At 40.4% G+C, this 27210-nt stretch overlaps 1 protein-coding gene across 4 annotated transcripts in view; it reads left to right on the forward strand.

Moving 5' to 3' along the window:
- The first annotated feature begins 220 nt into the window (after positions 1–220).
- LOC133995103 (tenascin-like) overlaps positions 221–27210 on the forward strand; it is a 35327-nt gene continuing 8337 nt past the window's right edge. For 2 of the 4 annotated variants that reach the window (XM_062434395.1, XM_062434396.1), the window contains exons 1-10: positions 221–397; positions 9328–9887; positions 10508–11821; positions 12222–12485; positions 12848–12963; positions 14269–14422; positions 16397–16666; positions 17504–17689; positions 17809–17898; positions 18509–18772. In XM_062434395.1, coding sequence (XP_062290379.1) covers positions 9410–9887; positions 10508–11821; positions 12222–12485; positions 12848–12963; positions 14269–14422; positions 16397–16666; positions 17504–17689; positions 17809–17898; positions 18509–18772 — 3136 coding nt within the window. In that variant the 5' untranslated portion in view covers positions 221–397; positions 9328–9409. Of the gene's footprint in view, positions 398–9327; positions 9888–10507; positions 11822–12221; positions 12486–12847; positions 12964–14268; positions 14423–16396; positions 16667–17503; positions 17690–17808; positions 17899–18508; positions 18773–22221; positions 22498–27210 lie in introns of all 4 variants that reach the window. The other 2 variants (XM_062434393.1, XM_062434394.1) reach the window with 2 other exon arrangements.

Below are 27210 nucleotides of genomic sequence, written 5' to 3' on the forward strand. Positions count from 1 at the left end.
AAGGGAGGAGAGGAGAGGAGGGGTATGACGGCTATTTAAGGGTTGGAGTTTAAGAAATGGGGGTCTGACCTAAGCACTCCACACACTTTAAAAGACATTTACTCTTACTTTCTCTCTTTTTGCCTTCCACACTCCCTCTCTCTCTCTTGCTGTCAGTGTAGACAGTTAAAGAGTTGAACTCCAGGCTGAGCTGTGAACGGTGAGGGAAAAAGATAAGGAGCCAGCTGAGGGGAAGGACTGGCAGACACACAGAGCTGCCACCTTGCTGGAGAGGCTGCAAGAAGGAAGCAAAGCATCATTTCCTCGACTTCACTGAATGTGTGAAGACCCAGAGGAGCGCCTCATCTTACCTGCTTGGACCCGTAGGGGGGGAAAAAAGCATATTGCACTTGTGTAGGTAAGCAGATATTTAGTGTATTTCCTCAGATTTGATAGAATTTGTGTGGTTAAAGTCAGTTTTATTGATCTTGTTATGCTTTTCCTTTTATTCTCCTTTAGTTCAATTCTCTTAAGAGGGATAACTGTTCAAATTCACACGAGTAGATGCATTTTTCAGTAGTACGTTTCAGACTAGTGCATTTTACTACACCAGAGGGTGTTGATTATGGTTTATTGGAAAAGAATTCTTGGTGTATATCCTGCAACTTCTTTCTCAGTCACACAGTCAGCAGCCAATGAAGGATTCAGAGGTGATGGCTGTGGATAACTCTTCCACATGTTCATTCCCTTAGCGGTCAGCTTTGATCACTTTAGAGGAAGGTCCAGCCAAAAATATTTTCTCACAATTGCTGTCAGGTTGTAGATCAATAGTCCAAGAATAAACATAAAATATGTCCATATATGTGTGTGTGTGTGTGTGTGTGTGTGTGTGTGTGTGTGTGTGTGTGTGTGTGTGTGTGTGTGTGTGTGTGTGTGTGTGTGTGTGTGTGTGTGTGCATGCATAAGTATGCCTCTGTCTGGTGAGGTTTTGCAGCCTGATGATTCATCGCATTACCTTGGGGCAATTTAATTCAGCTTTCATTGTGTGTAATTTTTCCATCGTGGAGATTAAATGAAGGGAAAAGTGGGTGATGGTGCAGGATTTTGCCAGCGTGGGCAAGAAGAGGAAGAAGGAGCAGAAGAAAAAAAATACTTCATCCATTCAGCCCATTAGTTCTGCTTAATTGAAATCGAAGTCTGGCTTATGGTGGGGTTTTTAACTTCTGTTTTATCCTTTTGTGTGGTGGGTTTGAGTCACTCATTCCAATCCACATTCAGGAGAAAATTACTATTTCAGCTGAAGATTATAATCATCCTGTTCCTCTGGACTTTTTCAAGCTTTTTTGTTTTATTCCACTACCCACAGCTACTCGTCTCATCTCGTATCTAAATGCACATCATGTCCTATCCTCAGCTGTTTAAGGAGAGATGTTTTACAGGCTCTCTGCTATGTGCTTGGTGTCCTGGGATGTGTCTGTGCAGCAGACAGAGAAAGGTGTCTGGGTGAACAAAACCTCTGTTAGAGGGACAGCTGGTTTAGTAGCTGGAGCTCCCCCAGGGCTCGTCCTACACTGTTTCCCTCCGCCTGACCTCTACACACAAAGAGCCAGGGGTTGATCATAACTCAGCATTGCACGCCTTGGCATTTTATGTAAAATGTGTTAGATTGTTGTCTGTGCCCCAGTTTCCAGAGTCCATTACAAGCTGCTGAATTGGAGGTTTTGTGGCCCAAAAGTGGTGACACTGAGTTACTGAGGGCATTGTGCCAGGCATCTCTCTCTCTCTCTCTCTCTCTCTCTATCTCTCTCTCTCTTTCTCTCTCTGAAAGTTAATTATAATGATAATTGATTTATATAGCACTTTTCACAGGTAAATGTCACAAAGTGCTTTACAACAGAGAATATAAAAAGATATTAAAGCAATCCACACAAAACAGACACACACAATGATACTGTATACATAGACAGACACATATATAAGATAACATAACATATATAAGAAATATATGGTTGACATGATTTTACAGCAGAGAAACACTCAAATAAATGTATGTGTAATATTTTCTGATTATATAACCATGCAGGTTGTGGGTTGTGTGAGCTCTGCGACTTCATGTTAGCCCTTTCACATTGTAAATCTGTCAGTGTCTAGAATCAGGTGTGTTGGTTAGGAGTGTTTCTGTGCACAGATGGCTGTTTGGAGGTAGTTGAATTTCTTGCTAATTACAATCTGCAGTTTTCTTTCAATCATTAATGTGTAAAGGAAATCTTCTGATCTCCTGCACACCATTGAACTGCACATGAGGCTGCAATTAATGACTGTTTTTTGATTGTTTAATGGTTGTTGGGTGTTTAAAACGTTAGAAACTAGTGAAAATTGTCCTTTACTTTTTCCCCAGAGGCCAAAGATATTCAGTTCACTATCATAAATCATAAAGAAAAGCTGCAAATCCTCACATTTTAGAAGCTGGAACAAGCAAATGTTAGGGAAAAATTACGACAACCAAAGAAACACAACACTTATTACAAACCTTTAAAGCTTCATTTTATCTTGACTTGGGAGCTGCAATTGAAATTGAAGTGAGACTCACCTTGGGACACAAAAAGAAAATCTCCAATTCGTATTTCTTAAAGGTCTTCTGGAGAATTCTTTGCCATGCAACAAGAGGGGAAGTCTGAAATCCATTAATGAGGTGTTGCAACTCCTATTATTGTTGTATCAGCTACAGTAACTTCTCCTATTAACTTTTTCTTGAGTTTATTTCCAGCTGTTCCAGATGCTATGCGAGTCAGACTTACCATTCATGGAAAATTTAAAAAAGACAGAAAGAAAAAAAATAGCTAAAATAGCACACGGATACACAAACAAGCAGATGCATTGGATTAATGTTCACCACGCTGACCAGAGTCCTGACACGCTGCCGTCTGCCTCAAATGTTTTCCATGAGACGACTGTCCAAACATGCAGCACTTCCATTGTTCTCATGGATAGAAATGGTTTGAATCCAAGTGTGAAATGAAGACAACACTGCGGCCGTCTGTGTTTTGTCACCAGAGGCAGTCTTTTCAGCGCGGCTCACTTGCACTCCCAGTGATGGAGACGATCAAGAAACAACAAATTATCCATCAAAACACACATCACACAGTAGCAGTTTCAGTTTTATTAAAGGTGGAGCAATTATCTGGACACAGGACAAGTACCTCTGTGCCTTATTTTTTTCCTTGACTAGGCAAAACAGATGTCCTCACTTCAGGGCCAACATTCCCAGTTTCACTTTTCCACGCGGGAAAGTTCCCTTTTCTCTGCCAGCATGGGGGAAGAGCACAAAAGCTACAGCAATTCTGGATTATAGCTTAGTCAACATGTTATATTTATTTCAATTTTCTCTCCAAATTGTCTTCCCATGTCCCAAAGTCAAATGAGATGTCCTTGGTCAACCTCAAGGGCTGCTATTAAATGATGTTTTCTTGGCTTTTTACAGCGCTGTTAGTCTCAAATAGTTTAACTGTTTAATGTCAAGTAGTTATAACATCAAGCCACAGTATAAATGTCATTTTAGGTCTATTTTGCAAATAAGTTTGAGCCACATTCAAAGGCAAAGTTTTCAGCATCTTCACATGCAGCCTGGGCCCCTGCTGAGGATTTTAAAGGATTCATTCTTCACCTCTGAGGCTGCAAATTATCGATCTCGTAAACATTTCTAGAATGAGGAGAAACAAACTGCGAGACCCAGTTTTCAGATTTACAACATCAGGCGTAACCTACCTTTATCCTATCACCTACCAGATGTGCGAAAACTCGTGAAACTCAAGCTCAAGTTTATACCTTAACAGATTACATGAAAGGGGTACAAAAATGCCGGTAAAGGGGCATTTGAAGAAAAAAGAAAAAGGTCAGGTGAAAGGTTGAGTGAAAGGTCGGAACAATAAAGGAAAGAAAAGAAGATTGATGGGAGGCATCCACCTTCATACCTATAGCTCAGTTCCAGCAGTTTAAAGGCAAAATAGTGACAGTGAAGGAAAATATTTGTCATACCCAACAGCTTGATTTAGGGTGTACATCAGGCTTCCTGTCATCCAAATATAACAAAAGCATAAAAGAAGGAATAAAAAAGAAACTGAAAGACAAGGTTTAGTCATCATGGTGCACCCCCTGATCTGCATGAAACCACCACATTTCCTGCCAATTTGTAAGACGTGTGTTGTATTCAAAGGCTTGTTGGTCAGCAGCCCACAACGTGTCACATCGCGGTTTGCTGATTTCTGTTTCTTAATCTGTTTTTTATTGGTTTTCCCCAAATATAATTCAGTTCAATATTCCTCGCAGGAAAATGTATCACAGCATCTATGGCAAAGATGAATAACACCAGACTCAACCTGCCCATTTATCCCATCTAATGTGGAACAGTGGACAAGTGGCTGTAGTCTGTACCAGAGAAGTCTGCTGAGATTGAGACATATATATAAAATATTTAAAGTACAGCTGCAATGACTGATAATTGATTAGTCAATCGACAGAAAACTCATCTGTGACTAATCGATAATCGTTTCAAGCAAAAAGGTCAAATATTCTCTAGTTTCAGCTTTTAAAATGTGAGAATTTGCTGCTTTTCTTTGTCACAAATGACAGTAAATTACAATTCTTTAGGTTTTGCACTGTGAGTTGGACTAAACAAGCAAACTGAAGACATCACCAAGGCCTCTGAGAAAATCTTGAATGGCATTTTTTGAAAAATCATGAAAATAATATGTAGTTCCAGCCCTAATTTATGCCTTGGTGTGAGTTAATCCCATAGTTTGGCGGTCGAAGAGTCAAAAGAAACGGAGTCAAGGGTTTCAAGAGCGCAATGGGAGACAAAATTGTGGTTATGTTTTTGACAGTTTTGGGCCCCTTTCTTTCATATTTGGATAATTTTCTGTTGTTCGCATTTATAGATTGATCTGAATATGGATGGGATGCTGAATGTGAATAGGATTTTGTTCTTTTAAGGGTTTGTACTCTTCATATGACAATTAAGTATAATGTTTTCTCCATGTTTCTGCTAGTTATTATCTTTTTTTATTGTAATAGTTTCCTTTTTCCTTTTATTAATAATCAAAGTGTTGCTGGACTGTTTGGAAAGATCATAGAAAAGTTGGCTTCTTGTTTTTAGGCCACTTTGTGTGTCTCACTTTGGCTGTCTTGTGTTTGGCTGTCAGTTTTTTGAATAGTTTTTTTTTTTGGTATTTGGGATGCAGTAGGCATGGATTTGAATGGAAGTTATGATTTACATGCATGATCTGTTTTGATTTTGAGTCTCTGGTGGATAAAATATGTCTATTCGTAAATCAAAAAATCAGGTGGCAAAAGAAGAAAGAGAATGAAGTCATGGTTACATTGAGATGCGACCAACACTCAGCTGAACTTAAGCTGAACATCTACTTTCCTTATTCTACTTTAACTGAACGTCCGCTTTGTCTCAATAAATCGTTTCCAGAGGTTTTCATGACAACCTGAATCCAGGTGCTCCGCCACATGTCTTTCCATTGCTATCACTGTATGAACAACTCCCTTCTGGAGGTCATTTTTCATTGGTTTGCATGTGGAAGTACTGTCAGTGGCCACCAATCAAAGTTTCTGGGCAAAATCTTTGGCAGAGATGCGAACAATTTACAGACATGCCTATGATCCTGAGAGCATACAGTACATCCTGTCTGGTCAACATTTGCTGCTTGTATTAGAATGAGATGTTTAACACATACTGTAGGCAGCGTTCAGCCTTCTGTTTACAGTCAGACTGAGGATTCAATGAATGAATAACCGGTGAGAAAGCCAATCTAACGCATACTGGTTGAACATCTTGCTGTTGGTGGCCAAAAAGAAGCGATAACTTTATTTTGGCTCAAACCAATGCCTCCCACTCTACATTACGGACATGAATTGATAAGATTTTAATGATACGAATACAAAAACGACATAACTGATTATGCTTATCGGTCCGATTCTTTTATCAATTCCTGATCAATTTTTTATATGGAAAGAGTAAGCCTACAGATGTTTTCAGTCACAATGCAACTGTCTTATTACTTCCACTGTTTATCAATGACCTTACATGCTGATGAGTGTATGAAACATAACTGGTAGATAAGATAAATGGTCCGCAGCCAGATGTTTACTTCAAAGCATCTTACAGTCTCCTGCCTGTATGAGATTATCAAAAATGAGAGAGTGGAGGAGTTCTGCTCCACTGTTATTAACGTTAGCGTTATATAAGCAGCAGTGGGGAAAAGCCTCTCTGCTGCACTGTTAGCTCCAGTAAAGAGCGGGCACAGCGTTATTGAGGTGAAAGAGACTGAACACAGAGTTGCTTTCTTTCCCTCAGAGTTGGTTTAAGTCGTTTGCAGTTGTATACTGCAGTGTATGTTGGCCAGTTAGTCTCGTTTGTTACGACACGCTGCTGCTGTTCGCTCACCGCTCTGCTGCTAACGTTATCCTGCTAACGGAGTAGAAAATTCATAGTAAACTTCATGTTCTTCTTACATAGGTAATTATTTAGTCATTAAATAAAACAAAACATGTTTGCAACCGCTGCTGTTTTTGGTTCTAAACCAGAACCGGTTCTCGATTCCAATGGAAAGACAGGCTAATACTACTACTAATACTCAATGGAAAAAATAACGGCAAAACTCTGTGTGAAGGTCAACACGCTCTTAAACCTGTGATCACATATTTTAAATTAACAAGACGATAAGAAGTTGTGAAATAAGCTAAGATTTAACTTTTTATTTGGATTTATTACCAAGATGATAAGAAGTTGTAAAGTTTGTTAAAGTTGCGAAATCAGCCAAGATTTTATCTTGTTTTCCACCTGGATTTTTCATCTGTTTATTTATTTGTTCGTGACTTGATGGATATGTATGTTTTCCTGTATGTTTGGTATATTTCTTGTTGGTTTTTGTTTTTTTGACAAGGTAGCTATGTGCAATGTAAATGTGCAGAAATATAAATAAACATTTTGTTTCAAAAAAAAAAGGGAGAGAGAGAGAATGCCAATCTTACTGACAGCTGTTGGCCTACAGATAAAGTAACAAGAAATAAATCTCAGTTGTAAAATTATTATTTCTTTTAAAAAGATCTGTTTCAAGATTTATATTTTAGAGATTGCTAGAGGCTGATTTATATGGCTAAACTCCCAAATATTGGTCATACGGTATCAGCATCTGTCTCAAAAATCCAGTGTTGGTTAGTTTATGATACAACATAAACTTTGGGTAAACTCGCCTTTTGACTCGGACTCCAGTTCACTTTCCCCGCGGTACAATTTGTTTGGATTGAGGTCCGAGCTGGACTAGCACAACAAAGAATGTTGCATTTTGCCAGAAGACGTTCTTCAGGAAGTTCTTCCTGTGTTAACGTTCTTGTTCCCACCGCAGACACAACTGATCAATAAATGGACTAAACGTTCTCATGTGGCTTTTAGTGATGCATTTTGGTTCGTTTGAAGTTTCTCTGTGTGAAAAGCTACCAAACCAAGTGGAAAACACAAGTTCACCACATCACGTCCTCAAATTCAGCTAAAGTCTGCAAATTCTGTCATGTAGATTTCTGATGATCACAGCTTTACATATACAATTAAAAAATAAATATTTGAGCGACATCTTTCAATAGTTAGGAGAACGGCCATGCACAGATGCAGTATTTCACTTTGTGTGCAATCACAATGGACCTTTCTATTGATGTTCAGTGTTTTACTGACCCCTGCTTACTGAAATCCTTTGGAAACTTAACACTGGAGTAATCCAAGGAGGCTTTCCCACGCTGAGGAAGAAGCCTGTCATTAGTTCTAGTTTGTCTCCCACAAATTATAGTGTTCTTTGTGTCCAGCTGATGAAGTCATCTGAGAGATTTGTGGGCTTTAAGGAGTCCTGTGAATGGGATGAATTATGCTTTTTAAATGTTTTCACACCATTTTATACCATTATATAGAGAGAAACAGCTGAGACTTTTCAGTTATAAGCACGAATAATGTGCCAGCACAACTGTGGATTCTTTGGTCTTAACACTTAGACACAAAAGTACTTGTGTGGGCGTCAAACAAGCCTGAAGCTAGTTTTAACAGTGTAGGGCTGCAGCTATTGATTATTTTCATTATTTTTTAATCTGTCAACTACTTTATTGATTAATAGATGACATATTTGATCTATCAATATCCAAAAATTGTGATCAAGGTGTTGCCTCAAAAGCCTTTTTTGTCACAACCAGCAGTCCTTAACTCAAATATATGAAGTTTACAATCACAGAAGTATAAAGAAACCAGGAAATATTCATATTTGAGAAGCTGGAACCAGATACTTTTCTCAAAAGATGACTCAAAAATAGTTGCCAATCAATGCTTTGTCCATAATCAATGGATTGACTGATCATTCCAGCTCTAAATCAGCAAAAAGGGATACTGGTACATTTGTCTTTGTTCGTTTAGATTACAACATTTGTGTTTGTGGTGGGAAGCTAGCTTGTTGTCAAGCTGGCAAAATTAAGAAAAGAAAGCGAAGCGAATCTTTCAAACTGATTCCACAGTAACTTTATATTTAGTCCTCACAGCTCTCAAATGTTAGAGTGTGGATGTTATTCACATGTTTGTGTGGGTTGCCTGCGCGCCACATGATGTTCATTTTAGCTTCAAGGATTAATTCTGCCATTGCCGGTTGCCAGGTGTTGTGTCGTGGTTCCTCAGCTCCTAAAAAGTTAAATAGAAAGAATCAATTAAGCAATAATGACCACATTTACTCATCAGCCTTATATGGAGGAGATACTGCAAATGTTTTACTTTATATTGTTTAAGAAGGTGCATCACCATATTGGCCCAAAACAGTGGTTCCCAACTGACTCATAAAAATGAAGCAATGTTTATCAGCGAATGCTTAACTTGTTTAGTCTATCGAAATCTTTGATTTCAATTGTTTTGGAGGACTAAAGAGGTAAGATTATTTTCACAAGAATATAAAGTAAAGATTAGAGGAAAATCTGAAAGGATAAAATTAATGAAGCATCTTAGTTTTGCTTTCTGATCCTGTTACTCATTTGAATTGTTCAGATTTATTTAGCGACCCCCTGTGGAAGGTCCCAACCTTCAGACTGGAAACAACTGGTTTCAAAAACCTTCTGGTAAACTTGACATACAGTACAATATGGATGATTTTTAATCTACTTTTGGTCTACACGAAGGTACCTTGGTCATTTTTACTGCATGCACACACGAGGCTCACTCAGACAATAGTTTTAAATTCTTACTAACATATGAATATGGTGTTTTACTGCATTTCATTAAAGCTGTGTTTTCTGTGACTATCTGTTAATTGTCTTCTCCAGAAACTTCACCGTTAACCAGGACTGGCCTTTAATCAGAGGTCCAAACTGATTCATTTTACGAAATCCACGTCCCTCATCTAGCATGGGTACAAGAGGCCTTCTGGGCTGCCTCATCCTGACTGCTTTGCTCAGCTTATCAGACGCTGGGCTTGTGAAGAAAATCCTACGGCATCGACGGCAGACTCTGACTTCCCCAAGAGAACATAACGTCACCCTGCCCAGTTCAGACCATCCTGTGGTTTTCAACCATGTCTATAACATCAACGTTCCTGCCAGTTCTCTGTGCTCAGTGGACCTGGACGCTCCAGAGAGCACGCAGCTCGTTCCCAAAGACGCTGCGGTTTCCCCGGGCCATCACGCCACTGATCACACCCTCGACGGAGAGAACCAGATTGTCTTCACCCACCGCATTAACATTCCTCGGCGGGCCTGCGGTTGTACCGATGACATGCCAGGCCTCAAAGACCTCATGAGCCGGTTGGAGATGCTTGAGGGTGAAGTGTCAGCATTGAGAGATCAGTGCAGTGGTGACAGCCCCTGCTGCAGTGCACAGGTCACAGGTAGGTGAAAGTTTTCTGTCACGCTTTGTCAGTAAGATTAAAGCGAGCTCGATGAAATAATCCTTGATCCTACTGAATTTGCAATGAAATGTGCTACTCTGAGAATACTACATAACCCCGAGAGTCTCTTTCAGTATTAGGCACATCTGTTTCATTCATCAGTTGAGCTCTTTGAAATTCAATGTGGAGGCGTAATTTTCTCTGTCTGTAAAGACCAACATCTCATCAGTTAATCTTGAATGGGGCTTTATTTGGCCCAAAATTGCATGACCTCGGGTTGCTGTAATATCAATTTGAGTAAGGAGTATTCTCCAATGGTTTCTAAAATAGAGCTTGGACCATTTCTGAATGATGCACTCTTATTAAAGGAAAACTTTGATGTTTCACTCTCTGGCAAAGAGTTAGGTAGATATTACTCTTTAATATAAGGCTACAACCAAAAACAGCCAACTATTGCCTTTAAAGAAAATTCTTTATCTGATTTGATATCATAAAACAAAGAGTGACATTGATATGTTGTAAAATCGTGAAATGCAATCCCACACAGATGATGTTATTGCACAAAACTTTTGAACTGAAACAAAGTACATCAAACCACTTCTTTACTTTATCTATCAAAGGTGAGGTGGGAACTAAGCCTTACTGTAACGGTCATGGAAACTACAGCACCGACACTTGTGGCTGCAGTTGTGAGCCTGGCTGGAAGGGACCCAACTGCACCGAGCCCGAGTGTCCCAATAACTGTCAGGACCAGGGCCGCTGCGTGGACGGAAAGTGTGAATGCTACAAGGGCTTCTCTGGAGAAGACTGCAGCCTCAGAGTTTGCCTTGTGGACTGTGGCCCTTACGGACAGTGTGTGGACGGCATCTGCGTCTGCTCGGATGGTTACCTCGGTGAAGATTGCTCTCAGACAAACTGCCTCAACAACTGCTACGGCCGTGGACGCTGTGAAGACGGATACTGCACGTGCGATGAACCCTGGACCGGCTTAGACTGCTCCGAACTCATCTGTCCTAACGACTGCTACGACCGCGGGCGCTGTGTGAATGGTACCTGCTACTGTGATGATGGATTCACAGGGGAGGACTGTGGAGAGCGCACCTGTCCCAACAACTGCTATGGTAATGGTTTCTGTGTTGATGGGAAGTGTGTCTGCACCGTTGGCTACACTGGAGAAGATTGCTCTCAGCTCACCTGCCTCAACGACTGTAACGACAGAGGTACCTGCTTCAACGGGATGTGTACCTGCGACCAGGGCTACCAAGGTGAAGATTGCAGCCAGTTAGCATGTCTGAACAACTGTAACAACAGAGGCCAGTGCATTAATGGACAGTGCTCATGTGATGCTGGTTTCCAAGGAGATGATTGCTCAGAGCTTTCATGTCCCAAAAACTGCCAGTACAGAGGGCGCTGTGTTAACGGCCAGTGTGTGTGCGAGGAAGGCTACGCTGGAGAGGACTGCAGCATCAAGACCTGTCCCTCTAACTGCTACGGGCGCGGGGAGTGTGTTGATGGACGTTGTGAGTGCCATGCAGGCTTTACTGGCGAGGACTGCAGCGAGCTGAGCTGTCCTAACAATTGTAGAGACCGTGGCCGCTGCATCGATGGGCAGTGTGTTTGTGACGAAGGCTTCAATGGTGAAGACTGCAGTCAGAAAGCTTGTCCCAACGACTGCCTGGGCCGAGGTCAATGTGTCGATGGCGAGTGCGTCTGCCAGGAGGGCTACTCGGGAGATGACTGCTCTGTGCTCGCCTGTCCAGATAACTGCAACGACAGGGGTCGCTGCATCGATGGAAGATGCACATGTGAGAGCGGATATGAAGGAGAAAGCTGCGCAGAGCTGAGCTGCCTCAACAACTGCCAGGACAAAGGCCGCTGTGTGGATGGTCAATGCGTTTGTGATGAAGGATACATCGGAGAAGACTGCTCAGAAGGTAAGAAGCTCTGTTCAGTGCAGAAACACACACTCGCTCTCAAACAAAAAAAGGATTTGGCAGTTCAGTTCCTAAAAGTTTCCATGTGTCAGTTAGATGTACTATAAAAGAAAATCCACAATGATGTAATTTCCTTCTATTCTCAAAATTCACTCACGACTCATCCTCAGAGAAACTATAGTGAATATGTAGTAAATATAAACGAGGTTTTCATGTTGTGTGTTACCGTTGTCTCCACTTGGTTCACACTTTTTGGCAGTTCTTCACACCACAGGCAGATGTGGCTCTGCAGTTTGCATTACCATTATGTGGCGGATATTGAGTGATTGAGGGCATGAGAAACTATCCAAGACAACACCCTCAGCAAAGCTTTTCTTTTCACTTTTCACTTTTTTTCCAGTGTCTCCTCCAAAGGATCTCACTGTGGGCGAGGTCACCCCCGAAACTGTGGATCTCTCCTGGAACAACGAGATGCTGGTGACAGAGTACCTCGTGACTTATGTGCCCACCAGTCCTGGCGGCCTTCTCCAGGAGTTCACTGTGCCTGGAGACAGCACTGAAGCAACTGTCAAAGAGCTTGAACCCGGCCTTGAGTACCAGATCAACGTCTACGCTGTTCTGAGCAACAAAAGGAGCATCCCTGTCAGTGCGAGGGTGGCCACAGGTACATCACAAACATCCGTAAATGTTTAGATTATTCATTTGGAGTCATTTTATTAAGAAAAAAATGTCAAAATATCAGATTGTAGCTGCTCAAATCTGAATATTTTCTGGTTTATTTGGTCTTTTTTTGGGGTTGTGAACTGTTAGCTAGGGCAAAAGACATAACACAGAAGACATTTGAGTAATTTTCCAGAAATTTTAAACATTTTATAGACCAGATAATTGATTGATTAATTGAGAAAATAAAACACAGATCAGTTGTTAATGAAAATAACTGATATTTGCAGCCCTATTAAACATTCTTGTGGTTTGGCTTATCAAAAGTAATCATTATTTTGATTGTTTTTGTTTCCATCCCTCCAGCTCTTCCAAAGCCAGAGGGTTTAATATTCAAATCAGTGAGGGAGACTACAGTGGAGGTTGCGTGGGACCAGCTGGACATCTCCTTTGATGGCTGGGAGATCTATTTCCGCAACACGGTCAGTGCTGCCCATCTCTTTTGAAGGCTTGCCCGGGATTTTATTTAACTGACGGGAAAAGAGTGAGAGGTGATAAGCTATGCCAGCTTATTGGAAGTCTCATCAAAACGCGGATTTATTTGAGTGCTGACCATTAAAATTGCTTTGACATATGGAAAACCTGAGTGAGGGCAAGTCTGGATGTCATACAACTGCGGGTAAATCTGCTGCTCAGAATCCGAGCCAGATACTCTTTGAAAAGAAAATCCTGTGCCAGCTGATGCGTCAGAGGCCTTTTTGGATTTTGCATCTTCTGCAGAGTTCTTACCCATTTTTGAATACGTTGTCCTTTCCTGACCTCTGTCATGTTTAAGATTAAGCAGTTCTCTGTCAGGTCTGGTGTGCTGCTTAAATTAACATCTGCTGTCTCATCCAGACTTCAGTGTTCAATTTACTGCACGCAGCATTGTTCCATACTTTCTTTTTTTTTTAAACAAAATCAATGGAAAATCAATCAGTTTTCAGCAGTGACGTCATTTCGACAATGTCCTGGAAATGTGAAACTTAGTTGTTTTATATTTATGAGGTTTTGAGCTGGAGGATTAACACAGGTAGATTTTAACTGGAGAAACCTGATTATTTGAACATTCGCACATGAAAAACACCAAATAACTTAACCCAAAGTCCATTTTACAATTGAACAAAGCATTGATCTCCCTGTTTTTAACTCAAATGGTCAAAACCAAAGAAATCAATCACTCTCCACAACTGAACAATGCCTCTAAAAGATTGATATCATTCTCATACCTGTAAATTACATCCGAAGCTAAAGCCACGAGACAGTTAAATTAGCATGAAGACTTGAAGCAGGACTAACCCGACTGTCAGAAGGTGATGACAAGACTCAGAGGCCCAGAAACAACTCGGCACATAACCTCACATAAAACCATAACTTAGGGTTTTTGTACATATCAATTAATAAGACAAAGTATGTTAATTAATTAGTAATATTTAGAGCTGCTGGTAGATGGATGTTTCTTTATGCAAAGCTTCTCTAACTGTCTCCTGGCTGTAGCTTCATATTTAAGACAGACGTGAAAGTGGTACTGATCTTATCTTATCAGTAAGAAACCAATTAAGCATAATTTCTAAAATGTCAAACTAGGGGAGAAATGTAAACTGGAACAATTTAGACTATTGGCGTCAGTGCATGTAAACCAACATGTCTTATTTCTTGCCTTAACCTGATTTAGTAATCAGATTACTTGTGTTCATGATTACTTGTGTTCATGCGTTTAACAGGATATTTCATATGTGTCTTTGCAGAAAGAAGAAAACGGTAAAATTGTGAGCACCCTTCCACCTTCTCAAACCGAGTTCACCCAGTCAGGTCTCGGACCAGGACAGGAGTACGAGGTCTCCATCAACATCATCAAAAACAACACCAGGGGACCCCAGACAACCGAAACCGTCACCACGAGTGAGTTCCTGGCTGTAACAAAGTGTTTTCCAAGCACAAAGATAATTTAAAGTCAACTGGTGAGATCATAGAAGTTTAAAAACCTCCAGTTGGCTTATAATGAAGTTATAGCTAGAGGTGGTATGGTTATGTCACTTTCCTCCTCTGTCTGGTAGCTGTCAACAAAACCATTTGGTAGGGTACAAAAAAAAAAAAGTCCTTCATTTCACTTCAGCACACAGTAAAAAATAATACAGTAATGTCACAGAGTTGAATTCCACAATGACAGAAGAGTTACAACAGGAAATCTCAGCTGACTCTCCGCAGTTCCATCCCAACAGATTTTAGGTAAAAAGCAATAACTCAAACAAATGAAATCTCAGCCTAGCGTGACCATGTAATAGTTGTTTTTCACTAAATCTCGCTTTTTAGCTCTCGTCCTCGGCTCGCTGAAACCTTTATTGCAGTGTTACTCCATACGTCGCGTTGTTAAATGCCTCCGGTCGCTTATGCAATCGCTACGGCACGCCTGGGTAAACAACTGTCATTGTGCATGGAAAAGTAATTCAGTTTACAAGTCTGTGTCGGCGTGGACTCTCCCCGGGTATCTCACGGTTTCATGTCATCTATTTGTGTAGGCTAGAGCTCCACACAGCTCCCAGAAATGAATGATAGAAGTAAGACGAAACCTTTCGAACCGTTCAAACCCCAGAGGCCCTTTTAGCACAGCTCTGAAATACTGAGAAAGGATTCCTCCTCCACATGCATACACAGGAGATTTGTCATGTATTAAACAACAATAATGTCAGGGTGAAACAGATTTACAGTATATTTCATGTGTTTTGTCTTATGAAAGAGCCAGGTTGAGTCTAACGAGAGCTGTTGTAATTAAAAAGACAGGAAGGCTCATATTGTTTCTCGGCTTTGACCTTTTTCCTTCCAGTTGTACAGTAACTTTATCTCCCACCTACTCAGAATCAGACGTTGCACACTTTTTGATAGTGGATTGAACGTTTTAGTAACTTTTTTTTTTTGGACTGTTGGTCATGTAAAATGACATTTAAATGGGTCAGCTGGTGCTCTGGTACAGTGTACGAGCATTTTTCTGTATTTTAGACCAAAATTTTACAGAACATAACAAGCATTTGAGACAATAATTGTCAAACGAATCAGTAATAAATAACAATTGTTAGTTGTTCCATACAGACACAGTACAGAACAACTTATGTAACAATATACATCTGCTATCTAAGATCCTTAATCATTCTTCTAAGCCTTAATGACTGGTATTGTTGGTCAAAGTGGTGAACCAAATGGTTGAATAATCAATTAATTGACCACCTGACAATGAATTTTATAACTAGTTATTGATTTAAGTTATATATCAGGGTAAAAAAATGAAACCCCAGTAGATTTTCAAATATCACATTTAGCTGCTTTTCCATTACATGTGTACATTTAATGAAAGTGAACATCTTTGGTTTTGAATGTCACATTTGGTTTTGGGAAATTGACATTGACAACATTTTCTGACATTTTATAGACTAAACTATTTATTGATTCTACAAAAAACAACAAAAGATTGAATAATTGATACTGAAAATGATAATTAGTTGCCTACTTTATAATTTACTTGATATGTCTTTTATTTCCACATTATTTTAAATGCATCATCTACTGCAAATTTCAGAAAACAATTAATTTCAGAGCAAAAATGTGCTACAAACAGAAGTGTTTTCAAATACAAACTGTGTCTATAATGGGAAACTTTGCCCCCAACACATTACTCTTAAATAGACCAGCAAGTTTTACATACATCCCTCATTTGAATGCTGAAAGTTGTTTCCTTTGCACTCTGCTTCATCATTTTCAGCCCCTTTGTCTCTGTAATTTGATCACTGTTTATTAGATAGCAGAGCTGAACTAATTTCTTTGTATCCATGACTCATCCTTGCCTCCCTCCTCTCTCCTCCCTCACCTCATCTCCCAACCCAGAACTTGACGGCCCCCCGCAGGTGGAGGTGAAAGATGTGTCGGACTCCTCGGCTCTGGTCAGCTGGTCTGAGCCAGTGTCTTCTATAGACAAAATCTCCATGTCTTATGCACCCACCTCCGACCCCGCAGATGAAACCAGTGCAGATATTTTCCCCCCAGACAAGCAGTACAGCATTGACAGTCTGAAGCCGGACACGGAGTACCAGGTGTCCATCATGTCCCATAGAGGACCTCATAACAGTGACATTTTCACCACCACATTCACAACAGGTAGGTTTCATGATAGCAGGAGCTGCAAAAATGTCATTTTATATTTTAATTTCTTATAAAGTTGGATCAATTTGTGACGACAAACATCACACAATGTCCAAAAGTTGTGGTAAATATTAAATACTGAAGGTTAAAGTCTAGTGACGTCCCATAAAAGGACTAAAACCCATTAATGAATGAGTCTATAAGTGCCTACAGAGCTTCATTCTTGCCTAATTAAAAAACACTTAAATGGGTGACATATTCATTGATTACTATGAAAACACACACACACTGTAGTTTATATTGACTCAGTCCCACACACACCAACCTGCTGCTGGAAATGCGTATCAGTCCTCTGCTGAAAATAGTCCCTGATATATAGACTTCTTACTTCTTTTTGAGTAACATTTACTAAAAAATTCTAATGTTCAGATGTTTTAGTAAATAATTAAGCCTTTAAAAGAAATTAACTATATATTTGGGACCCATTTTTTGAAGATTTATGCTCTCAGAAGGAATGATTGGTCACAGACAGGAAAGGAAAGTTGGAAAGTGTTCATGGGACTATATTAAGAGTAGCGCCAACATAGTGCAGAATCTGCTATTATGTGAACATATCTTCCATATATTTTGTGATTTTTGGGGATAAGTACATATTTTTTATACTGTAGACACTTTTTTATATGTTTGTATCGTATTACAATGTCTAATAATAGCCAAAAGTAATGAATCAAAGCTTCAATGTATATTTATGAATCTGAAGTTTGTGGTTTCCATTTTAAAGATGCTTAAACTAAAAAAGTAGCCTGAGTAATGTTTTCTTTTCTGTAATGATTATAATTTTCTGTACTGCAGCCCTGGATGCCCCTAAGGACCTGCAGGCCATTTCCCAAACAGACAGCAGCATCACTCTTGAATGGAGAAACAGTGAAGCCGATGTTGGCAGCTATCGAGTGAAATACAGCCCCATCTCCGGAGCCGCTCACGGTGAGGAAGTGTTCCCAAGAGGACCGGGAGACACGACACAAGCAACTATCACCGGTAGGGGTCAAAGACATTTATTTATCAAATGTGACAACACTCAACTTCCAGACTTTCTTTGCATTTCTCAGGGCCAGGTGGTAAATTTTTCCTTCTTCCATCTCTCTGAATTATGGCAGGGCTAAAGCCAGGGACGGAGTACGGGATCGGAGTGACCGCCGTGAAGAACGAGAGAGAGAGTCTCCCCGCTACGACCAACGCAGCAACTGGTGAGAGACAGTGCTGCGCAGCTGTCCAAACAATGTTCTTTACACCTCTTCATAAATACAGTCTAGACAGTCAAGTTATGCTGATACAAATTGGGTGACATAAGTGATTTATGATTAGTATTGTTTGTATAGTATTTAATTACACCAAAAGTCTGAACAAATACCCACGGAGAGGAATCCTTTTATTACCATGGTCCTCGTCTTGGGAACAGACTTCCTGAAGACCTGAGGGCAGCAAGGAGTGTTTATATGTTTAAAAGCAAAATTTAAGATCTGCCTTTTAAATCTGGCTTTTAATTCATCTTTATTTTATTTACTCTTCTGTCTTTTATTCTATGTTTTAGAATAAAAAGGAGTAAAACAGGCTATTTTTATTTCCTGCCTGTTTTCCTCTTCGTAACCGTTTATGTCGGGTTTTTATTATTTTATTTTATTCCCCACCTCACATTTCTGGTTTTACCCACTTGACTTTATTTTACTACCTTTTTATTTTATTTAGGTATTCTGAATTTTGACATTTTTATCCTACCTCTGGTGTTTCCTCACTGCAGGTTCATGAGATATTTATATTGAGCGTTTTTTTTCATGCATGACTCTTCTGTTACCGCAGACCTCGATCCTCCCAGAGATTTCGAGCAAGTCGAGTCCACAGAGACCTCCATCACCTTGAGGTGGCAGAAACCTCGAGCCAAGGTGACCGGCTACAGGCTGGTGTACGTCTCCAAAGACGGCCAGGTGGAGGAGGAGGAGATCCCAGCCGGGGCGACGAGCTACGTCATACCCAACCTGATTCCTGGAATGAGCTACGGCCTCAGCCTGACCTCAGAGAGGGGTCACAGGAGGAGCAAGCCTGTCACTCTAACTACATCCACAGGTGGGTAGGGAGCGATTTTTGCCTTGATTTCATCTCTGAATATATGTAACAGACGCTTTCAGAGGAAGATCAGAACGGATTTGTCATTTAAAATATACTGTTTACAATTTTCTGAAAAAGATGAAAAGGAAAGTTGCATTTTTCTCGGGTTTATTGACAATATTCTTCATCCTAAGTCTTACAGTTTTACGTTTTTTCAGCTAACAAACACCAAGAAAATAAGATACACAATAATACTGTCTTCATTTGTGCCCTTTTGTTTTTCTTGTAGCCACTTTCACGTTTTATTTATCTGACTCAGACGACCGTGAGCTAACGACTACCGCAGGCTCGGAGGACAATGTCATTAGCTTTGCGTATTTAGACCCCTCCGAGTCTCCGTTCTCTGGGACGGAGCCTCAGGATGAGCTGGGAACACTGACTATCTCAGGCGCCACACCTGACGGATTTAAGCTCTCGTGGGAACTAAAGACTCACGCTGTCTATGATAGTTTTGCAGTAGAGTATAAAGACACTCGGCATTTGCAGGAGGTGAGAGAGGTCCAACTTCCTGGAAATGCCACGGGCTCTAAAATCCAAGGCCTGAAGGCATCGACAGAATATCAATTAAAGCTTTATGGGATAACCGGTAGCCAGAGATCTGCCCTACTTGAAGCTGTTGCAGTCACAGGTATAAGCTTCTCTTATAGACTGAATCAGTGGAAATGATGTAGAGATTTGCATGCTAGTAGTTTACTCATTGAGACTTCCCAGCACTCTTTTTAAAAAATTGTAATCATCGTTTGCAGAACGTTTGGCATGGTGCAATATGATGATGAACGCAACAGAAATATACAGCATTATTTCAGAAAACATCATCCTACATTTCACCTGCCAAGGCTTGATTACTGTGGCAAAATGTTGCTTTTAAAAACCTAAATGCAGGAAGAAATAATGTAATGCTGCAATGAGAACAACGTCCTTTCTGAGCCACGAATATTTTCAGATACAGTGGGTTTAGGAGCACTGCATGTCCCCGATTTCTTCACACATTTGAATTTTTAAAAGCAACCATTTTGCTCTCTTGAAAGCCTGCGCCACTAATTCCATCCTCACCATTCAACGTCTTCAATCCCATTCGTACAATTAAGTGATTCTCTCGCAGCTGGAGAAAATTATAGCACACGTCACTCGCATGTCAGACAAATTACTCGACAGACGTCTTGTAGGACAGCAGGAAGTAAATGGCTGTGCATGGCTTCACCATCCATTTGAAGACGGCTGTGTACTTCCACTCTGTGGGCTACTCAGAACCTTCAAAAATTAATGGCATTGATTCAAGTGTCATTAATTCGTTTGCTGTTTCGCATAAATGGTCAGTGAATCTCTGATGTTTGATGATGTAACACAAAAACAAAGATTGTGAATCCAGTTTAAAGGCAAAAGACAATGATGATGAAATCTTCACTGGAATAAGGTAGACCAGTTTGTGAAGAATTGTTATTTAATCTGAATTATAATTTCCCCAGTTTCTTTATTTAACCCAGTTTCTCCTTTCCAGGTTATTTTGTTCCACACATCAGCAGAGGCAGTAACAAATGCATTCTTTAACTTGCTTTTATTCACTTTAGCACCCAAGCCTACCTCTCCAGATGTACTTTCGCTGAGCATCAAAGATGCCCCAACAACCGCACAGTCTGCTTCGGATATTGGAGCAATTCAAACCCCAGATCCCCTCCGTCCTCTAAGCACAGAGGCTCCTTCCTCCTCTGATACTGACATGATGAGCTCTGGGGCTGAGCCTGAAAGCTCAACCCTGGATGTTTTGGGAAACCTCACAGTCTCAAATGTTACCACCAGTAGCGTAAGCCTGGTTTGGTCGGCACCTGACGGGGCGTTTGATAGCTTTTTGGTGGAGCTCAGTTCTCCGTCAGGGGTGACACAAACTCATGTGACCACATTACCAGGAAGTGTGAGGAAGGCTGAAATAGAGGGCTTGTCCCCCTCGACAAGCTATGATATTATAATACAAGGGCTGGTGGAAGAAAAGAGATCTTTACCTCTCAGAGGTTTTGCTACTACAGGTACATGGAGCAAATATTTTCCTTTTGTAGGCATTCATCACATCCTGTCTTCTGGCTGGCTGCATTGTATATTTTTTTCCACAGATGGATGTTGTTTTAATTGAAGATGTTTTCTTTCATCCCATATTTTCCTTTGCTTAATCTCACATTCATGATGGAGTATTTGGAGCACAAAAAATCTGAGATTTTGATACTAAGGTTGGAATATTATGAGAAAAAGTCTGAATATTTTGAGAATTAAATTGTGATTTTATGAGGAAAAAGTCTGAATATTTTGAGATTAAACTATACTACTAAACTGAGATTAAACTATACTATTTTTAGATTTTTTTAATGAGAAAATAAAAACAAGTCCTGGATCACAAGCGTGTTCCTAATAGTCCATATTTAATGTTTAACTTTCAGAAGACACTTTTCCAAACACACAAGTTTCCAGTTTACTACAACATAAGACAAGGGAAAGCAGTAAATCTTCACATTTGAGAAGCAATACACAAATATTTGTCACTTTTACTTGAAAAATGTCAAATGTCAAAATATGTTTATCCAAATAGTTCAATGACAAATCATTTCAGCTCTAATAAGCTCTGTCTGCTTTGCACCTGGTGCTCTAAGGGACCGTCTCCCACAGTACAGGATGCTTCACACTGAAAATCAAAGTAAACAATTGTCCACTTTGTGTGAACAATAAGCCACATAGCGTTTGTGTTTGTTTGTTTTAGTCCTCAAGGATGAAGACTTAAGTGGTTGTTTGGCAAATGCTCATATTGTTAACCTCCAGAGCTCTGACACAGTGCAGCATAAACACTAAACGTTGTCTCCTCATCCAGAGACCGGCCCAGCAGGTGGAGATGTCGTTGTGTCTCAACTTTTAATCCTTTTCTGATGTCGTGAACTTTTGCTGAGCTGATTGGAGGAAACTGAGTCTTCTAGTGCTCCGGCCTCTGCTTCAAAACACATCCAGTTATGGACAGGTTTCATTTCATTTCAGCATCCTAAAATCTATGATAACAACATGCTAATAAGCTATAAGATCATCCACATTACTTATCTGACACATAAAAGCTGACAGACTTCTCTCACATGTTTTACTATAATAAGAGTATTGTAAAATCTTGTAATATGACTTTATTCTTGAAATATTACAACTTTTTTCTGGTAGATTTGTCTTCTAATTCTCAAAATGTTACAATTTTTCTCTCTTTTTCTTCTCTTCTGACTAGACTAATATTTGACCTTTCTCAAAAATCTCAAAATCCTTTTTGCCCCAAATACTCCATCATACTCGCTGCAATGAGTAATGTGCCTTGAAAAGTTATGTGAGAGTAATTTGTGTAATCCATCTTGCCATTCAGTTGACCCCACTCTGATCTGTCTATCTACCAGAGGAGCTGAAGCCCATGGTGGTGAACCTCACCATCTCTGACAATACATGGGACGGCTTCACTGCGTCCTGGATCCCCTCGGGTGGGGAATTTGACAGCTTTGTCATTGAGGTAACAAACATGGAGAATATTGCAGAGAGCCAGAACCTCTCTCTGTCCGGAGACGCTCTCAGCCTGGGCATCTCCGGGCTGAATCCCAACACCAGCTACATGGTTGGCCTTTATGGGATGTATCGGGGCTCCTTCCTTGAGCCCGTGTACACTGAAGCCACCACAGGTACCCGCAACTGGCAGCGTTCTGTCCTCTAACTCTTTTTCCTGTCTTTCTTTCCTTAATTTTTCTATTTCAGTCGGTATCTGCAGCACACACAGACACACACTAGAGCCCTCTGATGGCCCGCTCACAGTGGAGCGTCCACACCTCGCTGCATGAACCGAGACCAACATAATAACCTCATTTCTGTTTGTCATCACTGTCCAACACTCACAGTGGCCACGGTGCACTGTATCGCTTCATCTTAACCGACATCCCATTTTTACCACTCCTTTACCCTCCAGCCACTGTTTATGTCCAGCTGAGAGAGGGCAGGGAGTGATGGGCTCCTCTGCCACATCAGTGAGCCAAGCAAACGCACCTCAAATGTTCACCCTTACCCCCCAACTGCTGCCTCCATCCCAGTTACCGAAGTGCATGAAGCCCCTCCCCCCCTCCTCCTCTTCCCCCTCTACCATCCCCTGCATCGTGGTGAGATTTGACGCTGATGTGCTGCAATGATCGCAAAAGCAAACCAATAACTTTCACCCTTCCTCCCCCCCCCCACTCGTCACACAGTGACAGCGTGACCATCTCATTTCATCCCATCAACCCTCATTCGATGTGCAATTGATTAACCTTCAAGGATCATTTGCCTATGGATGTGTAAGCGCTCGCAGTGTGTGTGAATGACACTGACATATTGTGATCAACTTTATCAGAATCGACAAATCTAAACTATCTCAAAGTAAATATCCTCATTTCCTTTTGAACTGCTAGGTGGCAAATGATTAAATCTTCTTGCCCTTATCAAGGTAAAATGCTAATAATTTAATCTGAGGTTAACAATAACGCCACCACTGTTTTTCTTCTGAATGGTGCCTAAATTGTCTGCTGCATGTTTGCATGCAACTGACCGAGGACTGACATCGCATGTAAAATCATGTTTTTGCAAGGTTAATTTTCTCTTTGGCATTCATTATTATTCTGCTTTGGTTTGTTCGGATAATTCTGCAGGACTTATTCTGTCTGCAATGATAACAGATCAAATGCATGTTTCAGTCTTTCACCACATGGCTAAGAGAAACACTGTTATCTCTTTTGCTCTCTTTTGCCCACATTTTCACATTTAAATCAACACTTTATTCACGTAAACCTGCAGCCCAGTCTTTTTCAGCTATTTACCCTGAAGGCTTTTGTGTCATTACCCTTGGTGTTATATGTATGTCCATCTTATTATTTTTTTGTTAAAGGGGACATATCATGCCTTTTGTGATTTTCCGTTATTTTTATACTGTTATGATCACGGATGTATACGTTAAACATGGTAAAAGGTCCAAAACCTGAGGTTAGCATATGTAACCTTCCTCTTTGTGAAGATGTTAGATCTTTCCAGTGTTGCCAACTCCTCAGTAAGGAAAGTAGCTATTGGCTGTCCTAAAAGTCGCTAGAAGTCGCTAAATGACGTCATCACCTAATTTGCATAATTTTCGATTTGCGTGTAATTGTAATGGACGCTGTAGGAGAGAGGAATAACGTCTTGGGAGAGACAAAAAGTGAGTAAAAAAAACCTAAATATGTTTAGAACTACAAATTAACTTTCTTATGTTGATTATTGGTTTGTTTCTTTAAATTTAAATCAATTTTGTTCTGTATTGTTAAATGTTAGAATATTAAATTGAATCAAAGGACTGTAATGCGGGGTGGAATTGCGCAATTCATTTGCAGTCTGGACGCGGAGTGGTGTGGGTCTCCTCTCTGCTGTAACTGCAGCTGGGACTGCTGCGCGAGGCTACTGTGAACCTGACTGCCTGTGAGTGCTTTGGGATGGGGGAGGGGCTCACAGCAGCACCCGCTGCTCGTTGAGGACAGTAACGGCAGAGCGATACGTCTTTTCATTTCAGAGTCTCCAAAACACCAGAAAAGTCTCCAATAACACCAGAAAAAGTCGCTAGATTTGTCGCTAGTCGCTTTTGAGAAAAAAGTCGCTAAGAGGGTTTGGAAAGTCGCCAGATTTAGCGAGAAAGTCGCCAAGTTGGCAACACTGGATCTTTCACACATGAAATAGCCTTTCGTTTTGTAATATTTGTTGCAAAGGTCGTTCCATGTGTTGTTCACCTTTGTCCACTCGCGTATTTCGGATTGGATTTCAGTCTCGAACATGTACGGATGTACTCGGGAACTTTATATTTGAGTAGAGAAGGAGAAAAAGAAATGAAATCCTCCTATTACTGTTTATGTATGTAGCCAATCAGAAGAGAGTGGGCTCATCTGGAGGCGGGCCTTAAAGAGACAGGAGCTAAAACGGCCTGTTTCAGACAGAGGCTGAACTGAGGGGCTGCATAAAGGGCCAGTATAAGATAAATAAGGAGTTTTTCGATCTGTAAATCATACAACGATATTCCAGTGGAGCCCCAGAATATACATTTAGACATGGAAATGTGCATTATATGTCCCTTTTAAGAAAAGCAATAGGCCCATTTGATTTAAAATTCAAGCTGCTCAGTTAATTTTGGTGGAGGAATCTCTATGTGCATGTACTTAATCTTTTATTGCCAGACAACAATTCAGAAATTGCAAGTTGGTGGTGGTGAGTGTCCGGTAACTCTACTTTTTATATGCTACATTAAACCAAGCAGCTATCAATTATATATTACTTATATCTGTTAGACATATGTGTCCTGCTAACTGGTGTTGGTAAAAATCTAATATTGGTTTTTTTCTTTAGTGAATCAGCCAGTGGTTGGCAAACTATATGTCACAAACTTAACGTCAGAGAGCTTTACAATCTTCTGGAACGGCACTGAAGGAGAATTTGATGGTTTTATCCTGGAGATTATTGATTCTGATTGGCTGATGGAGCCAAAGGAATATAACATATCCCACAATGAAATGTCCCATGACATCACAGGGCTCAGGCCCAGCACTGACTATATAGCCTACCTCTATGGGACATTCAAGGGATCCCGAACAAATGCTGTCAGTATTGTTGCATCAACAGGTATTTTGATTTTATGTGTATTTATCATTAGTCTTACTAGTGTCCTTTAGTGTCATATGTTTTTAACTTTTAAATATTATTCAGTTATTATCAGCACTTCAAAGTTGACTTGGGCCTTATGGACCTTATGCATACACTGGATATTTAAAACCAGACAAATACATGCTTTCTATTTCAATAAATGAATATATACTATATTTTTCTCTCCCCCTGTAGCTAAAGAGCCTGATTTGTCCAGGCTAGTTGTTTCTAACATTACCTCAGACAGATTCTCTCTGTCGTGGCGGACAGGAGAGAACGCTTTTGATACTTTTATAGTAGAAGTCAGAGAGTCTGCTTTGCCCTCGCAGGCAATGGGGCGCGCTCTGCCAGGAGACGTGCGCTCCACAGACATGGCCGGGCTCAAAGCGAGCACAAGCTACAACATAAAGCTGTACGCCAGCGCTGGTGGCCAGAACTCAAAGCCGCTATTTGCTGTAGCTACAACAGGTATCTCATTACATGCATTTCTTGACACTGCATGTACCAACCACATTATGACTCTTACCAGTTCCCAGCGCAACATAACTGAAAAGCCGTGTTCTTTTTCTTATTCAGAGGATGTCCCACAGTTGGGGTCCATAGCTGCTTCATCTGTGAGCCCACATAACCTCAGCTTATCCTGGAGCACAGTGTCGGGCCATTTTGATGGTTTTGTTGTCCGGGTCAGCGACTCTGAGCAGCAGTCTGATACGCTGGAGTTCAGACTGCCTGGTGAAGTCCGTAACATTACGGTCTCTAACCTGATGGATTCCACAGGCTATGAAATTGAACTGTATGGTATTTCTCATGGGCGCCACACTCCCACTGTGTTAGCCCATGCCGTCACAGGTACTACGTATTTTACTCATATCTTAAACTCTTATCGCTTGCAGTTGGAAATGGAAACAGTTAAGTCTTAGGCCTGGGACGAAGAGCACATTTGACACGCATCATTCAACGTTGTAATTCAGTTTTTGGTGCATGAAACTATTTCGATTTGCGAAGTCTGAACATGTTTTAATAAGGCGTTGAAGCAGCCAGATCTGGCTAGCTGTCCCTTTAACCTAAAAAAATGAATTGAATTGGAAATCAACCCAATCTTTTCTTTTAAAAAGCTGATAGAATTTTGTGATATTACGGTTTGTTATGTGCCAGACTATTTCTTGCATTTCTTTGGGGTTTTTTCTTAAAATTTGAAACTATTCCGTAAGATGCAGTACCAGTAATGGCCACTAGAGGAAGGTTGTGTTGAGTTATATTCAACAAGTGCAGAAGGTTCTTAAAATTAAGCATGAATAATATTTTTTTCTACATAAAGTTACAGTCTCGGGAGATAGGAAAACCTTTTTGACTTATTGTCAGTAGTCTCAGCGGATTACATTCATGAGATGGTTGCCTGTTTCTTCTCAGCTAATTTATTTAATTGCCAACCTGTTTTTAGATCCAACCAACAAAACCAAACCAAAGCCTCTAAATGCCTTTTTAAAAGCCACTGTGCAAGATGGATTAGTGAGGTTGTACTCATTTTTCCACTGTCTGTGTGATGGAAACACATTAAGTAATATGATGCGTGCCAAATTTCCCTTTAATGTTTTGGCCTTTTAAAATTGTTTGAGATATTCAGATTAGAAGTTCCCTTTTTTTTTTTTTTTTAAACAACTGATATCTGATTATTTTCCTTTTGCCTCCTTAAAACTTGGTACCTCACAGGAAGT

The sequence above is a fragment of the Scomber scombrus genome, chromosome 15 (assembly GCF_963691925.1).
Source record: "Scomber scombrus chromosome 15, fScoSco1.1, whole genome shotgun sequence".
NCBI classification, from domain to species: Eukaryota; Metazoa; Chordata; class Actinopteri; order Scombriformes; family Scombridae; genus Scomber; species Scomber scombrus.